Genomic DNA, 19,497 nt, shown 5'->3' with positions numbered 1-19,497 from the left:
CTTTTTTTGATTTTTTCCTCAAAGTATAACCTCTGTACCAGCCTAAAAAATAAAATGTCTTAATAAGTTTCAATAAACTAATTGGAAAATAAGATTGCCCAAATATATTACCATTCATAATTGTGATGTATCTTTGAAATATAAGAGCACTTTATTAACAGTTATTAATTTCCTGGTTTCTGGTTCCTTACTGAAAAATGATAGATGGACAGGTATCTGAGAAAACGCCTTTATTTTAATTTATTCAGCATAATTGTATTAAAAACAAAGATTCAACTTCCCCTCTCCAAAGGCAATAATTCCCATTGCCCAGCAAAAGCAGAAGCATGCTTTACAGCCCTCTAAGTGGTTTACAGAGTCAGCATATTGTCCCCAACAATCTGGGTCCTCATTTTACTGACCTTGGAAGGATGGAAGGCTGAGTCCATCCTGAACCGTTCAGAATCGAACTCCTGGTGTGAGGAGTGAGTTAGCCAGCAGTACTACATTCTAACCACTGAGCCACCACAGCTCTGGCACTGGGCCACGGACCAGGCGTTGGGGACTCCTGGTTTATAGCAAGTTATTTAAAATCTATACAAGATGTATACTGAAATATTTTGCTCAAACAAATATGTGATGCCCAATCTAGATTCTACTTCTATTCTCCTCACATCCTTCTGCATGGATAAGGCCTTTCCCTCTCCCAGTGTTAACTCTACAGTGGTACCTATGAGATATTTCTCAGATAGCCTTCACTGGCTATATATATTTACAGTATAGTTATTTCAGCTTATTAAAACTTTTCTCACATTTGTGGAAACAACATGCCATACTTGAGAAATAAAGTGGTAATGTCTCATTCACTGCGTCCCAATCTGCAACTCATCTGCAAGTGATCAGCATCATGTGTTTTTATTGCTGGCAAGCTCATTCTGGTTTAGGATAATTTTTTAATTAAAATAAAATCTCACAAACAATAAACATTCAGAATCATAGTGCTATGTCAGACAAATTGGAGGAGATCTTTCACACAAAATATATCCATTCAGCCGAGATTTGGCAAGAAACTTTGCACTGTAAGCTGTTATATATGCCAGGCTCAGGCCCAGGGAGTTCAAACAAATGAGAGTTTACTGAATGATTACCCGTTCTGTAATCATTGTTACAGTTTTTGAAATTTGTTGCTGTTTCATTTCCATATTCTCCCTCTATCTCTGATTGTATACTTTTATCTTTTTTTCCTCCCGATATTTCTCTTTCCATTCTTTTCTCTTTCATTTATTCCTTTTTAATTGGTTGCTTCTTGAAAGGAGTTCCTCATTTAATATATTGTTTTTAGTTTTCTCTCTCCGTCATGACTCAGGCTCAGGCTTCAAGATTCTGAATCTGAATCTAGAAGAAACTACTCAAGCTAAACCTATGGAATGTCAGTTTCAGGAGACACCAAGCCAATAATCACCTAAGACTGATTAATACAGGCACCTCCCAGACAACTTGAGCAGTCAGGTGAGGTTGATGTAGTGCCTTCCAGCCTGCCACCCACCCAGCAAGTATTGAGGAGAGAAGAGACTTTACATCAGGCTGCTTGTCAAGCAAGGGAGTAACACTGCTGAAAATAATCTGATCTCTCGCTCTTATGTGACTTTTTGTAAATTCTGTTCATATAATTCTGACCTTTGGATTGAATGACAAACAATGACATGGCTCTCAGAAGCTTGGACTTAATTTGGACTGTTCTTTGCATTCCCATTAAAAGCAATTTTTAAACATTTTTATTCTGGTTTGCATGCTTTTGTTATCTCTTAACCTATAGGAGATGACCAGGCTGAGCCTTAGAGAGAGGTCAAACGCATCATCAGTCATGAGTCACCTCCTGCCCACAAGAGGTCTTAGTCCAGCCCACCTTGAATTCCTTATTTACCACCAAATTGCTTTAACCTTTAGTAGTTCAGATTCTTAGAGAGCGCTTAAGTTTGCAATAAAATCTTTATATCCATTTGAACTGTCTGGATCTCTTGATTTTTCTGGTACTTGGCATGACCTTAAGTAAACTGTGAACCACCATAGCAATTGTGTTTAAGTGAGTAATTGAAAGCAGAAACAGGACACTCTTCCTCTTTTTTATTGCCACTCAGGAACCTTGGCTACAGTACTATTGCAGGTGGAAGGCAAACAGAGAAGAGAGAATTTTATTCTGTAATCTAAAGGTTATCTTAAATATCAACACATCAACTGATTTACTTTGGAGTATTCTAGCAAGAGGGTTGCAATTAAAATAGAATGAACAAGCTGCCCTTCTCCTGAAAATATATTCATTTGCTGAAACATTAAGGAACAAGGTCAAAACTGCTAATATAAATCATATACAGTACATTTTATATTAGCAAATTATATTTGCTAATATAAAATGTATTATATTCAGTACAGATCACAGTAATTGGTGATATTATGGTTGGATATACAGAACAATTATATGTGGACTTAAATAAAGAGTGGTTTAATATTATGCATCTCAGCATATGCCAAGGAATCATTATGATATTGTCAGAATATTATCTTAATCCTAATAACAATCCCCTTCTTCCTCACAGAAAAGCTCCTATTGCGATCAGTCTTACCAAAAGGCTAACACAGGCGTAGGCAACCTTGGCTGGCTGGCTCAGGAATTCTGGGAGCTGAAGTCCATGAGTCATAAAAGAGCCAAGGTTGCCTACCCCTGGGCTAACATTATGGACATCAGAATTAACAGGAAGCACAGCTGAGGAAGAATATATTTTCTCTTTTCACAGCCATAGACTGCCTTTCTCTTATTTCACAGTTGCAACCTACGGTTGGGAAAAAAAAGCTAAATGCAGAATTAAGCTCAAATCAGTATCAAAAAGCAAACAAACAAAAAACCTGAGCCACAGTCTCCATTTTATAGATCTATATCTATATAAATGAAGCAGTTCCAGAAGCTAGGTGTGCATTATAAATCGCAATGAGAACTGTATATATGAACCAATTATATCCAAACACTGACTGAAGCAAGTAACTAAATGTCTTCCCTTTTAAAAAAGATAAATAATTTATTATGGTACCTACTCTACATATTATAAACCAATATCAATTTGAATGTTGCATACAGATTATTTTTTTTAAGGAGGAGGACATGATTTAGCCCTAGTCTTGTAAGGAAACTTCCATTCTGGGATTATGATTCCATTATGTTTAAATCCATATATAAATGACTGACATTTAGTATAAGAAGTTGAAAAAAATATAAGGCAATGGCAAAACATCACCACACTATTTCCAAAAAAAATTACAGTTGCAAGAAAAAGTATGTGAACCCTTTGGGATTACGTGGAGTTTTGCATGAATTGGCCATAAATGCGCTCTAAACGTCATGTAAGTCACAACAATACAAAAACACAGTCTGCTTAAAATAATACTACACAAACATTAGCTATTGTCATGTTTTAATTGAACATAAGATGGAAACATTCACAGTGCACTCCTTTGGCAGCAATAACCTCAACCAAACGTTTCCTGTAGTTGCAGATCAGACCTGCACAACGATCTGGAGTAATTTTGGACCACTCCTCTTCACAAAACTGTTTCAGTGTAGCAATATTCTTGGGATGTCTGGTGTGAATCGCTCTCTTAAGGTCATGCCACAGCATTTCAATCGGGTTGAGGTCAGGACTCTGACTGGGCCACTCCAGAAGGCGTATTCTCTTCTGTTGAAGCCATTGTTTTGTTGAATTACTTGTATGCTTTGGGTCATTGTCCTGTTGCATCACCCATCCTCTGCGGAGCTTCAGTTGGCAGACAGATGGTCGTACGTTTTCCTGCAAAATGTCCTGATAAACTATGGAATTCATTTTCCCATCAATGACAACAATCCATCCAGGCCCTGAGGCAGCAAAGCAGCCCCAAACCATGATGCTCCCTCCACCATGTTTTACAGTGGGGATGAGGTTTTGAAGTTGGTGTGCTGTGCCTTTTTTTCTCCACACATAGTGTTGTGTGTTTTTCCCAAACAACTCAAATTTGGTTTCATCTGTCCACAGTATATTTTGCCAGTAGTGCTGCAGAACATCCAGGTGCTCTTTTGCAAACTTCAAACATGCTGCAATATTTTTTTTGGACAGCAATGGCTTCCTCCGTGGTGTCCTCCCATGTACTCCATTCTTGTTTAATGTTTTCCTTATTGTAGATGTGTCAACAAAAATGTTAGCATGTGCCAGAGATTTCTGTAGGTCTTTAGCTGACACTCTAGGATTCTTCTTTACCTCATTAAGCATTATGCGCTGTGCTCTTGCAGTCATTTTTACAGGATGACCATGCCTAGGGAGAGTAGCAACAGTGCTAAACTTTCTCCATTTGTAGACAGTCTGTCTTACCGTGGACCCATGAACATCAAGGCTTTTGGAGATACTTTTGTAACCCTTTCCAGCTTCATGCAAGTCAACAATTCTTGATCGTAGGTCTTCTGAGAGCTCTTTTCTGCGAGGCATGGTTCACATCAGACAGTGCTTCTTGAGACCAGTAAACCCAAAACAGGTGTGTGTTTTTAAAGGGCAGGACAGCTGTCAGCAACACATCCAATATCATCACACTGGTTGGAGTCAAGGTTGGCTCACTCCTGGCTCTAATTAGCTCTTGGAGAAGTCATTAGGCTAGGGGTTCACATACTTTTTCCACCCTGCACTGTGAATATTTCCATCTTATGTTCAATTAAAACATGACAACAGCTAATGTTTGTGTAGTATTATTTTAAGCAGACTGTGTTTTTCTATTGTTGTGACTTAGATGACGTTTAGAGTGCATTTTATGGCCAATTCATGCAAAACTCCACGTAATCCCAAAGGGTTCACATACTTTTTCTTGCAACTGTACATGTCATATCCACAAAGTCATGAGGAGTTGAGCTAAAAGACATATTTTTCTCTTATTGTAGTTTAGAAATAGTACAAAGAAGTAATTAAATTAAAACAGAGTTACATAGGTACATTTATGCACATAAGACCATTAGAATGACATAGAATCCATGAGCGTAAACCATACATTCAGAATCTAATTTATGCTGCCAGTCAGCACATAACTATCATCATTATGCAGCAATGAAACAATGAAGCTTGACTTTTAGAAAAAAAACATATAGAAAATGAAGGTGGAAATACATATCATTTGCCACCCAAAAGACACATTACTGTATATATCACGCTTTCCTAGCTTACACAGTACTGTATCAGTGGAAACATCTTCCATTTATGTCTAAAAGTGAGAGGAAGAGCAGCAAAGGAAGAGCAAGCAAATGTATATACTGATGAGAAAGAAAATAATTCTAGCAAGAGTTTCCTGGGAGGGGGTAGGAGAGGTAATAGAGAGAATCAATAAAATTGTTAAAGGATTGCATCACTGTATTTGCAGATAAAAGGAGACTAAAAATATAATACATTCAAAGGTAGGCAAGCACAGCTGGATACAAGAGGAAGAATAAAGAAATTGTATCCTATCCTATCCTATCCTATCCTATCCTATCCTATCCTATCCTATCCTATCTTATCTTATCTTATCTTACTGAAAATTCCTGGCTACTAGTCCCTATTCAAGATTGGAGAATTTAACTTTGGCAAATCACTTTCACAGAGCTGCTAAGAAAACAAAATGGAGAGGCCTCTGTATACATTTCATTAATTAAACATCTCGCCATAGTAAACATTCCTGCTGCTTTAATTTACAATGAAGAAAATGCATATAAAAAGTTATTTCTGAAATAGCTGACTACCATGTAATTTTTTTTACAAAGGAGTATAAGTAATTTAGACGATAAGTATCTTTTAGATTTTCAGCATTTAAGATTAACCCCTTTTAAAAGATGGATTCTATTTATTATCTGCAAGGGTACCAAGAATATCTATCACCTTTCTAACTCCTTAACCGATACCACCAGAGATCCATACAAATTAAGGTACACAAACATTAATCATCGGGGAGGGGAGGTTGTCAGAAAAAGAAAAAAATACATTTGCATCTTACAAAGGTTATTCATCAATTATAACATGCCTGTTTAAAGTGTAGTGACTGTTAATTTTAGTGCCCATTTAAATGTTTCAATATTTCATTAAGTCTCAAAATAGAACCGGTTTTCCAAAATAAGCAAGACACACTAAGCCAAAATGATAATGAGAATGATTGTGAGAATGATTATGAAAGAAGCATTTGTTCCACTTGCCTTCATGTGTTTCTAGTATGTGCATGGTGTCTCCTATTTGTAGTGACAGTTCATCTGGACCCCGGGCATCATAATTATAGAATGCTAAAAGGGAGAAGAAGAAAAAAAAGATCATTATTTTAGCATTTTAAAAAATGCCAGGAAAAAAACACACACCAAATGAGTAAAAACTTTAGACACAAACTTATTTATAGCTATTATTGAAAGCACTCTAACCAAATCAAAGTCCCCCAAACATTTATTTGTGAAATTTATACACCACCCATTTCACTACCTAAGTAACTTTGTAAAATAAAGTTGTTTTTTTTAAAAAGGCAAAGGATACCAAGTTGTACATGTCCGTCCTGGGTGATGCTGTGGTTGCACTGCCCTGGACAGACTCAAAGGATAAAGTGGGATAGGCCCACAGCCACCCTGGTAGCCCTGAACTCTCAAGCTGCTTCCAAGATCCACCCTAGGGATGGCAAATGGAAGTCCCCCAAGATTTCAAGCCTGGGGATCTCCACAGCCAACCCCCAGCTGGCCTCCAGCAACTCAGGCAGGGAGGTAGCTATGCAGCAGGAAAGTTGATAAGCAGCTTTTGAAGCAGATCTTCAAAAACAGGATCTCATACCAGCAACTTGTGGAGCAGCACCACTGAAGATCAACAGAGATTCCCAAACGACTGCTACCCTGCCCCTCCAGCCCTGAAGTCTTGGCTGGTGCCATACACAAAATCCAGCAGGGCACATTTCAGAAAGGGGATATACTGAGAGAATATCAAATTTAACTTCCTGTACAGATGAACAGTAGAGGACAGGAAGGCCAGGAAGGCCTGGAGGAACATTGTCCATAGGGTCGCGATGGGTCGGACACAACTTCGCAACTAACAACAACAACAACAACAACAGTTGAATTCAGCTTAATACATTAACAGTGACTCTTATATATGTTTATACAAAAGTAAGTTCTGTTAAGTATCAGGTAAATAGATACGTGAGATTGAATTTGAGTTGGTCACCAGAATCAGAGATTTACTCCTGGGACACATATATTTGCCTTAATTCGTGAAACAGATATGTATTTCCACTAGAAAATATCAATTGCATTAGTACTTTCACTGAAAACCATGTATGAAAAATATTAATCTAGTAAATATAAAGTGGACCTTGGTAATCTGGAACAGGTGTCCCTCTACACCTTCCTTCATTTGAAGCTCATTCAATGATATTTGATTTGGATTACACACATACAGACACAGAGACACACACAGACACAGAGACACAGAGACACACACACAGAGACACAGACACAGACACAGACACAGACACAGACACAGACACAGACACACACACACAGACACAGACACAGACACAGACACACACACACACACACACACACACACACACACACACATATATATATATATATATATATATATATATATATATATATATATATATACATATGTATGTAGATCTAGAGTCTCGGGTTTCTTCCCACGTTCCTTTCATCTTCAGAAAGTTGTGGCGACGTTTCGACGAAATCCCATCCGTCATCATCAGGCCGGAGTGTTCCTCCTGCTGCTTCCAGGAGCAATGCCTGGAAGCAGCAGGAGGAACACTCCGGCCTGATGATGACGGATGGGATTTCGTCAAAACGTCGCCACAACTTTCTGAAGATGAAAGGAACGCGGGAAGAAACCCGAGACTCTAGATCTACACATACAGACACCCGCGAGAATCTACGAAAACATATATATATATATATATATATATATATATATATATATATATATATATATATATATGTGTGTAAATTTTAAATTGCTAACAAATTTTACACAAATATGAGCTGTCACCGGTGTGACTACTGCCTGTCGATGGCCTTCAGGTTAGGCTGACACAGGAAATAAAGATTTGTCCCATGTTTGGGGCCTAGCAAGGTAATCTAAAAATAGTTAACAAGCATTTGACATATATATATATATATATATATATATATTCCCTAATAAATAATAATAATCCTTCATAATCCCGCATACAGATACTTTCCTAGCATTCAGATATGAGGATTATTCCCACTTTCAAGAAAATTGTTTAAGGCCACTCTCAAAGATCTCATGATAGTAGTATAGAGGGCTTCTTCTTGTTCTTTACCTGGTTTCATCTTTAAAAGAAACTGGGGGTGGGGGAAGCCTTTAGATTTGGGAATGTTATTAATATGTCTCATCATATCCTTGTCACTAAATTCTAAGTAAGAGACTAATAATCTTGAATGCTGCCAAAATTAAATAACAGGTTGAATCAGCACGATCAAATTGATATTAAATCCAGGCAACCATGGACAGCTGATCAATATAAAGCAGGCTAGGGGACTGCAGTTTAGCTTGTTCTCAACTGAGATGTACATCATGGTATTGTGGGATTTACATGGAAATTACTGTTTGTCAGGGCAGAGGTTCACTAGGCCAATAATCAACAGTCACCTAGCTTTATGACTGAGTTATTCAAGGCTAAATTGTAGAAGTAAGAACTAATAATTACAACAACAGCAACAATTCTCTATGACCGTAGCACTTTTTTTTAAATTATAGAAGTGCTAAGAAAAAGCCAAAATGTATATATATTAATGTAATGTAAATAAATAATTCTTATATCTGATCACATATCCATAACAAAAACTTGGTAATACAATGCTTAAACATGACTTGTAGACTCAAACATAAAATATTAATTTCATAAGTAAGTCAGTATAAACAGACATATTTGACTGAGATTCTAGATCAGACATGTCAAACTCGTGATGTCATGTGACATCGCGCGACGTATTGGAGCTTTTTCCCCATTGCTGGCAATGGGGTGGGCACGGTTTCCTGGTGATGTGTCCGGCCCATGGGCCGGCAGTTTGACACCCCTGTTCTAGATTATTTCTATGCAGATATTTCTTTCTGAACACTTCTACTGAATGCTTAATGGTTCTGCTTTTTGTACATAGCAACTATGCACAAAACATCAAAATCTGTAATATTTTAAACTAGAAATTATCATATCAGTGATTTGAGCACAAAACAAACCATGTATATCCTGAAACGTTGGGCGGGGAGGGGTCTTTCAACAATTTTTTTAAAAAAAGTTGCCTCTTACAAATAATTGTTTTTTATGAGTGTAAATTTTTAAACTTTTGCTTGTAAATTGCTTTTGTTTTAGTTTTCTGACTATTCACCTGAGTGATTCATACCCCAAAATTGCAAGTGATTAATCTGCATCCCACTGATGATGCTGTCCTTCTTTTCAGAATAATTGCCCAATCGGACGAAGAAGAAAATGACAAAGTAGTGCATTTTCTCCAGAAGCCTATCAGACATTTCTGACTGTAAGAACAATAAAGATTGGCAGCATTGTACATGCATAGATCCTGCCATCAAATAACAAAGGGTACTTCTGGATGCCAATTTTGCTTATGAAAGAACTACAAAATGTACTCTGTAGGGAAGATGACTTATTAGAGATTAATCTTACCAGAGATGAATCTCAATCACTTGATTAAATTCCTTTCTTTGGTACCACTTTCAGTCAGTGTAGGTTTGAGGGTAGAGCTTGCTCCATGGGGCCTCTCTCCCTCTGTTCAACATCTACACAAAACTGTTGAGTGAAGTCATCTAACCATATGTGGTTCAGAATCATCAGTATGCTATTGATAACCAATTATTTCTTTCAACTCCAGGCCAGGCAAGTAAGATTATCAAAGTCCAATTCCCATACCTGCACATTGTGAGAAGCTAGATGGGAGAAACAATATCCTACTATCATCTGTACCTAGACCAGGTGGCTGTGGGTTCAGGTAGTCCCCAAATTACCACCACGGATTATTCAAGGTTACAGCAGTGTTGAGCGAAGGAACCTACGACCAATACATATCATCAGGCTATCCTGGAGTGTTCTTCCAAATTATCTAGGGTATTTGTTTCACCAAATTAATTGCTCAGCTCATCAGCAAGTCCTTCTGAAAAATAATTCTATCCCCTATTTCTGGCAAATATTTAAAATCCAATATGTATGCCCACATTCTATGCTGATCATGCTTAGTTTGCAGGTTTCATGGTTGATGGTCATGTGTCTTACATCGTCATCAAAGAGCTTCCAAATTTTAACTGAAATTTTGATAATCATCCAGTACTGGTTCAACATCCTCAATAATAGGTATGGCCCATTTGTCTCCAACCTTCCTTTTCTACCTTGTCTGGAAGAAATTTTGATATGGAAGCCTACTTCCATGTCCAGTAGTGATCATATATACAAATCAATTGGCTTCCGAAATGAGACACTATCCATTATCAAGCCTTAATTCCCTCTAATATAAACACATTTGGGTATTTTTAAATAAACAGGTTATCTAAGAAAAATTGAAAATAAACAAAGCACAAAAGTTTATTTCTTGGAAAAACAACTTCAAAGGTATATACAATGAATACAAAATATTCTGAAGATAAAAACCTTCTATGGATAGTTTTTGACAGCATTCGTCTTCATTTTCTTAATAGCTTTAAAAAAAAGCTACATCAGCATTTTCTCTAGTCATTCTTTTCAATTCCTCTCTCTTATCTTCTCACAAAATCATGAAAAGTGTGGCCTGCCAACACAGCTTTAAATTAACATTTGAAATGGTGCTTTCTCCCTTTAAAAATAAAACAAAAATTCTCTCTTCTTAGATCATTTTTAGAGAAGCACAAAATTGCTACAGATGTATTTTCAACTGAGTCACTTCCTCATTACATGCACATTGTAACAGAACTGTCTTAATAGAATTTCATTCTATATATGCCTTCTCTGGAGCAAGTCATTACTTGCTTCAGAGTTCTCTGATTTAAAAGTAGTTACCGGTATTCCAAATGCAAGCTTACCTCAGAGTAAGTCCTATTAAATTCCTTAGGGCCAATTTCTGATAAGGCGTGTACAAGATTTCACATCAATATATAAAGTCTCCTTGAAAGGGTGACATTAATGCCCTTCTTACTCATCAGAATTAAAAAAAAATTCTGCTCATAACACAACTGTAAATCTTACTAAACATCATTTCAAAATACAAAATTTAAAAGGCATCACAAAAACCAACTGTACAGTTCAATATGTTGAACAAGCAAAAATATAACACAGAGGACAACCTAGCCTACTTTTGTTCAACTTGGTCCCTTTTTTGTTGTGTTGAATCATAACTCAATCAGTCTGGCTTGTTCCTTTTGGTTGGAGATTATGGAAGATGAGGTCCAGCACATTTAGAAGATGATCAGTTTCAGAAAGCTAATTTAGCCAACAGGAAATATCAAGAAGATACACTATTTTATACAGTAATTCTATAAGTACATAACACTGCATAATTTTAAGGATGTACCTTATTCAGTAACATTATCAAATACCTTCTCTGCTGCCTATCCATAGGGATTATATTGAAGCACTGCAGAATGTTTGAATTTTCTATTGTGTCCAAACATTCTATATTTTCCTAAATTATAATATATAAGATGTATTATACACTATACTGTCCGTATTATTTGGAAGTTGACAGAAATGTTCCATTTTCAACCTAGAGTGCTGTTTCTAACTCTAATATTATTTCCAACACAATGCATTCCACTGAAAAGCTGGCTGGAAATTATAAAAGCTTAATAATATATCTTTGGAAAATATTATAAAAGCTTCATAATATATCTTTGGAAAATATCCAGTTGGAGACTGCTGCCTTAGCATACAAAAAAACAGGGCATACTTGTAACAGAATACTGACACTTCCAAAGCCATCCACCAGTTTTTCAATTCTGGTTCAGTCTACAAGCCTATGAGAAAACTGCTAATCAGTCTATGACAATTTGACATTGACACTCATTACAACACAAGTGTCTATCCAACAATCTACTCCGTAAATACAATAAGCTAAATAGGTATCAGATAGGAGCTGTCATTCACATTCCATACTGACCTCTGATGAATTAGAAACATTGATCCACAGTACTTTGTAATAGGATTTTAATTAAATTTCTTTTTTAAAAACCAACTTAGCGAGACAGCCTGAAGCATGCAGCTCTACATAGCTTTCTTTAAGCAGTCCCCAAAGAGACAATAATGTTAAAATCCAATCCCTTTTGGAGAACAAAAAAATTTATATACTTCAACAAATGAGCTTACTGTGCATGTGTATTTGTTTGTGTGTATCTAACATGTTAAGCTAAACAAAATTACGATAAGAACAGAAAAAGGATGAAATATAGTGAGCAAAGAAATTAATATCAGAAGTTAAAATGAAACTTAAATAAACTCAGTTTTCCCCAACACTATTTATTATACCTTTCTGTATTTTTCTATCTTTGAAAATCGTATCTGATTCCACCCTGTCAGTATAAAAAGAGACCATCTGAGAAAAAGAAATACCAGATTTTGAATATTGGGAAAAATGTTGGTGGAGAATAGCAGTAGCAATAACACTTTGACTTATATACCGCTTCACAGTGCTTTACAGCCCTCTCTAAGCGGTTTATAATCAGCATTTTGCCTCCAACAATCTGGCTATTCATTTTACCAACCTCGAAAGGATGGAAGGCTGAATCAATTTTGAGCTGGTCAGAATCGAACTCCTGGCAGTGAGCAGTGAGTTAGCCTGCAGTACTGCATTTTAACCACTGTGCCACCATGGCGCTAAGTGGAATTCTGAGCAATGCCCTTTGTACCAGCATCAATCCTAACATGCATGAATCACTCACTACATTTTCCCTTCATACACAACACCTTGATCTCTGATATATAAGTTTTAAAAGCCATGCTGTATGTTACATCATACAATGTAATAATTTGCTGAGATTCACCTGGATTCTTCACCAACAGCATACCATCAATTACAACACGGGTGTCAAACTTGATCACGTCAAATGACATATCGTGATGTATCGCGACATTTTTTTGCCTTTGCGGAGTCAGGTAGGTGTGGCCTGCGTGTGACGCATCCAGCCCATGGGCTACCAGTTTGACACCTGAATTACAATATACTGAGAAATGTATATTTGTGTTCATTTGAAACTACAAAAAAATCAGGCTAAATAAGGTAGGCCCAGATAGGCAGAAGTACATAGCCTTCTTCAGCTGATCTCAAAAAGTTAAGAACAATAGTTAGCACTTAAATGAGAGTCCACTAAAATGTACAACTGTTAGATACGGAAGTATTCTGGAGAACTGTTTCTAGGAGACCTTGATCCATTTCCAAGGACATTCAGCATAGTACAGGTGAGGAAACAATAATTTGGAGGCTTTTATAATATTGTGTTCTGAACTTACGAATTTTGCATATCCCTACTGGAAACCTTTTTTGAAAAAATACATTACAGAAGGAAAAAAATCACAAACCATTTTCATATTATTGTCAAGAACACAATGTTGACTATGATATGAAGCCACTATAAAATTTGGTAAGTGACTTTTTAATGCCAAAGAATATTAAGCAAAATGAGTTTCAAGTTGGAATCTTAGGCAGATATGGTCATGATGCTTTAACTGGTGTATGCTTATGTCATGAGTCAAATACTTTCTTTAAAATTAGTTTCTGGAGTAATTACTTGTTTCCTTCCAAGTATTTATTCACTTTGCTTCTGATTTACTTAAAGAGCATTTTCAAAAGTATCTCTTAAAAACATACATAACGCAAACTGGCTTCAATATGTCAAAGTTCTTTTTTGAAATATAGCAGGGTTATGTCAAACTGCCAGCCCGCGGGCTGGTTTCATCACACCGAAGCCGTGCCCATCCCATTGCTGGCAATGCAAAAAGAGTTGTGATACGTCGCGACACATCATGTGATATGGCGAGTTTGACACACGTGCAATATAATATAAATTCTTGATTTATTCACAGCACAAGGAGCGAGAAAGATTAATACTAACCATGATTTTACTTTCAATTAACCCTTATAAAACTGAACTATTGGTTCCATTCAATCACTGCATCTCTTAGGAATCCTAAAATTATAGGTATTTGCAGGCTGCTAGAGCCTTGGGGACATACTGTTTAATCAGTACACATTTCAGTTGTATATATAGTAAGCAAAAATTACACATAAATTATATTCAACATGCAAATTTATCAACATCTTTAAAATAACCATTAGAAGAGTTGATTTCTTGTTTAGCCCAATCATTCTGGTAAAACATTTTCTCTATTTTCAAACATAGATTGGTCTCAATTAATGAAGTTAATAAATCCCATGAAATGACTACGTTATTCAATTTGCATTATCTGAAGTGATATTTCTAAGGAAAATATGATAATTGTTCCAGGTCAATAGAAACAGGCTATGAAAACTTTTAAACATACATTTCTAAATATATATTAATGAAATGTTACAGCAAAAGATAAAAAGAAATGTATTGTTAATAAAGTCCCAGTGTAGTTATAGAAAAAAATCTAAAAAATTCTAAATATGATCCATAAAGATAAGCTTACATACAAAAATGTATTGGCTTCATATGAAGATTGTTTGCAGGAATCGGGTATGTCTAGTTTAATGAAAAGAAGAACTGGGGTGACATGTTATCAATCTTCCGTTAACTAAGGGACTGCCACAAAGAAGAGAGGATCAGTCTATTTTCCAAAGTATCTGAAGGCAGGACAACAAGCAATGGATGGAAATGATGAAGAAGAGAACCAACTTAGAAGTAAGGAGAAATTTTCTAACAGAACAATTAATCAGTGGAGCAACCTGCCTCCAGAAGTTGTGGGTGCTCCAGCACCAGAGGTTTTTAAGAAGAGACTGGACAACCATTTATTTGAAATGGTATAAGGCTTCCTGCTAAAGTGAAGAAGAACTAAAGAGCCTCTTGTTGCGGGTGAAGAAGGAGAGTGCAAAACTTGGGTTGAAACTAAACATTAAGAAAACCAAGATCATGGCATCTGGCCCTCTCAATTCCTGGCAAATAGATGGGGAAGAAATGGAGGTAGTGACAGATTTTATTTTCCTGGGCTCCAAGATCACTGCAGATGGGGACTGTAGCCAAGAAATTAAAAGACGCTTGCTCCTTGGGAGGAAAGCCATGGCAAATCTAGACAGCACACTAAAAAGCAGAGACATCACCCTGTCAACAAAAGTGTGCATAGTCAAGGCTATGGTCTTCCCAGTTGCAATGTATGGCAGTGAAAGTTGGACCATAAGAAAGGCTGAGCGCCATAGAATTGAAGCCTTTGAACTATGTTGCTGGAGAAGACTCCTGCGAGTCCCTTGGACTGCAAGGCGATCAAACCGGTCAGTCCTAGAGGAGATCAATCCTGACTGCTCTTTAGAAGGCCAGATCCTGAAGCTAAAATTCAAATACTTTGGCCACCTAATGAGAAGGAAGGACTCACTGGTGAAGAGCCTAATGCTGGGAAAGATCGAGGGCAATAGAAGAAGGGGACAACAGAGAATGAGGTGGCTGGATGGAGTCACTGAAGCAGTAGGTGTGAGCTTAAATGGACTCCAGAAGATGGTAGAGGACAGGAAGGCCTGGAGGAATGTTGTCCATAGGGTCGCAATGGGTCGGACACGACTTCGCAGCTAACAACAACAAGGCTTCCTGCTAGAGCAGGAGGTTGGACTAGAAGACCTCCAAGGTCCCTTCCAACTCTGTTATTCTTCTATTCTGTTATTGTTTTGCAAAGTATTTTAGAAGTGTAGATTGAACTGCTTTCTCTTTCTTTAAATCTTCCTAAATAGGTTGGTAGAAGCATGCTGACAAATTTGCATGGTTCAGTTGAGGTTAGGGTCAGCTTCCATATTTTTTTTTATTCACTCCTTCTACAACTCAAACAATATTTTAAATTTCTTCACAGTGAACTCTTTAACCTGCACATTACTGTTTTCTTCTGATGGAATCTTCCTTTTCTCCATTTTGCATACATAAAAATTAACAGTATTTAAAACCCCTGTGGCACCTGCAACTGTACACTTGCTAGCCTCACATTAACTGAATTTTGATTCACATTAAACACAACCTGGTATCAATTTACAATTCACACTAAATCAAATATCTTTATAATTTTGTAAAGTATCCAATTAAAAGGTAACATTTGGACACCTTTTAGAATATACATGAATTTCATTGTATTATTCATTTTGATAACATTAACCTTGCTCTAAAAACTTAATTGGAGATTTAAATATTGAGTTGTATCTATTGAAATTTACACCTATGCATTTAGACGTTTAATTCAATATAATATTATATATTAAAGCCAAGTACTTTATAGAGTCTCTAATCTTTTACAATAATCCACAGATATAGTAGATGTCAAAGACAGATTCAGGTCTACTATATTTGTTCCAATAGTACACTCCAAATATAAGCCATACTGTTTGTATGACTGTTATGACTCTGGTAATGACATTACATAATTATGAAGTATAATTCTGATATCAATGACTTATAAGAACAATTTACAGTCATAATTATGTGTCAATACAATCTCAGTATCTTGAAATTGTCTAACAGAAGCCAGAGGTTCAATAATAAAACTAAAAATTAAAAGGGAGAGCGGACATGCTTCCAGATGCCACAATATAACTTGAAACATTTAAAACCAAATTTATTCGTAATATCTGCAAACATATTATTGTAATGAAATTGAATAAAAGATGGTGGAAATCTACTTCTTCTTAGAAATCACTTTATAGATTTAATTTTAACTATATGAAAATTTTGCATTGTCCAGTTAAATTAGAATAAGTGATTCTAATTTCTTTGCTGCAATATCCACAATAATAATTACTGGAGGACATTGTCCTATGCTTGCCTGCTTTTGTAAATCCAGATTAAGATGAATAAATTACAGATTATGTTACTTTCTGCAACCTCCTAGCTAGTATCAATGGAGATTCTCAATCCTACAGGTCATGATTCTCCCAGAGGTGCTTTCCAAAAGGCAACTGGCCTTTTTTCCCCCCCTTGAAAACGTTTTGCTTCTCATCCAACAAATGTCTTCTGTTTATAGCTAGTACTGTAGTTAATGTTTTATATTCACATTAAGCAAAAATATTGGTTTATAGCTTGCACCTCTTGTAGGTTTTTTCAGGTTTTAACATTACGGTAATATAAATTTTATAATAAAGGAAATATATAAAGATTAAATGAGAGACAATAGGCTTTCAATAAATCTGTACAGTACAAATAAATCTGTATAAATTCTATATCATTCAATTCGTAATCCATATGGCCTGGTGGCTTTCCCTAATTTTTTTTCCCCGACTGCAGCATCTATGTTCTTTTTTGAAATACCACTGGTTGTGCCCATTTATTTTTATCTTCCTGTGAAATCTCTTCCATTTCAATATATTCCAGGAAATTGATAAACTACTCTGCAGTCACAAAGGTACAAAGTTCATCTAAGTGAGTATCAGAATCTTAAAGCTGATAATTAATAGTTTCTGTCTCAATAAATTACAGCCCATCATTGATCTCAAATCCAAAAGAAATTTTGTTGTTATTTCAATAATTTTCCACATTGAATGACACTAAATACACAGGTAGGTATAAAACACAATTGATAAGATTGGGACATGAAACGAATACATTTTGCTAAAGACTTATTTCACTCACTCACAGCAAAACTACCGGTAATACTTGTACATTTGTGATCACTAGAGTTTGTTCACCCATTGTCAATTATTCACAAATTCAATTGCAAATGGATATGCCAATATCAAGCCAAATGTTATATGAGTTGCAGTTGCACAATAAAATATATTTGTAAAACTGACAGGCCATCATTTGTCACATTAGAGTAATTACAATATCAATGAAGACTCAGAATAGCATATTGTTGCTCCTGATAAATTCAGAGTGTATTTTCAGTAGCTGCTAAATTTGATAAGAAATTAATGTTCTTGGAACCCGTTATCATAGGTGAGTATAAGAAATGTAAAAAAAAATGATTTTACTCACAATTCTCTAACACAGATATAAAAGAGAGAGGAGATAACAATATAAGCATGGCACCCTGACCAAAAATTACATTTTATAAGCTCTTCTCTCCAATAATTAATGCAACTGAATTCACTTTATTGGGTTTCTATCCCAGTTGCCTCAAATGCATAACAGTTCCAACAGTTCTTCACAATGCTAATTAATATAAAGTGACATTTTATAGATGCAGAAATTAAACAGGAGAAATATGAAATTTACCAGCTCCATTGTATATCCAGTGCCTGGCTCTCATTGCTGTTTTATTATTCATACACTTCCGAATTTCAAACCTGTTCTCCATATAGTTGAACATAACTATTAGCTTATATATAGCTACATTTTACACATACACATACTGTATATCCCTACACACCTACAAAACCCCATTTCACTAGAACTACATCAAATATTAGCCTTCTAACTGCTCTGAGCGTGTTTGTTTATTTATTTATTTATTTATTTATTTATTTATTTATTTATTTATTTTTATTACATTTATATCCCGCCCTTCTCCGAAGACTCAGGGCGGCTTACAAGCTTAGCAGTAGCCTTCATTCTATGTATATGCCTGCTTGTTAGGGCTTTCACACACACCCCCATGTATTATTCCAATAATACATCAGTTTAATTTTTTTTTAACAAATGTATCTTTCATTAACCAAAAATTTCAAGCATTTTGTTTGCACATTCAATGAGCTAAGGTGTATTTTCAGTCACACCAAAAAAAAGTTCATTAATAAAACAACCAGTAAAATATTCTATACTTATAAACTATGGCAAAAGGAGAAATGGACTTGTTTTGTGGAGGGGAAACCAAAAATAGAATAGCTATCTGCCCTTTTACATGCTCAAAATCACAAAGCTTCTAACAATTAGTACAAATAAAAAGAAATTTGGTCTAGCAATCCCTCTGGCTCTCCCTTTCACTTAAGGCAACTGTTGGAGAGAAACTTTCTGCTAACAGCTGCAGTTTGTGCCACTAATGTTTTCTCAAGCAGTTGAAGAATGAGAACTTACGTTGCTTTCCTGCCCAATAGCATTTAACCCTCAGATATGTAACCAGACATTTAAACAATGGCACTGTCGGTAAACCTTTAAAATGAAACTATTGTTGTTGATGAAGGAGGAGGAAGAGGAAAGGTGTTTACTCGAAACCAAAAATATACTTGCTGTCTGTATCAGCTTTAGTAACCACCTCTTAACAAGGCACTACTACAGTCTATATAACCAATGCTTCTGAGCATCCTTGCTATATACCAATCCACTTTCTTTCACATATGTCCTCTAATTGTTCGCTTCATACAATTCCTGTTTTAGGCACAACTGACAAACAAAATAT

General features: G+C 36.0%; 1 protein-coding gene across 3 annotated transcripts in view; it reads right to left on the bottom strand.

Annotated features, from left to right (window-relative positions):
• The window catches only part of DOCK1 (dedicator of cytokinesis 1), a 455,801-nt gene that overhangs the window by 406,140 nt on the left and 30,164 nt on the right, over positions 1 to 19,497 (bottom strand). The window contains exons 2-3 of one of the 3 annotated variants that reach the window (XM_083364099.1): positions 6,202 to 6,289; positions 2 to 77 (exon numbers count right to left, since the gene is read on the bottom strand). In XM_083364099.1, coding sequence (XP_083220225.1) covers positions 2 to 77; positions 6,202 to 6,289 — 164 coding nt within the window. Of the gene's footprint in view, position 1; positions 78 to 6,201; positions 6,290 to 19,497 lie in introns of those variants that run through there. The other 2 variants (XM_083364098.1, XM_083364097.1) reach the window with 2 other exon arrangements.

The sequence above is a fragment of the Vipera ursinii genome, assembly GCF_947247035.1.
Source record: "Vipera ursinii genome assembly, chromosome: 5".
Classification (NCBI taxonomy): Eukaryota; Metazoa; Chordata; class Lepidosauria; order Squamata; family Viperidae; genus Vipera; species Vipera ursinii.
This window is presented reverse-complemented; position numbering and strand designations above follow the sequence as displayed.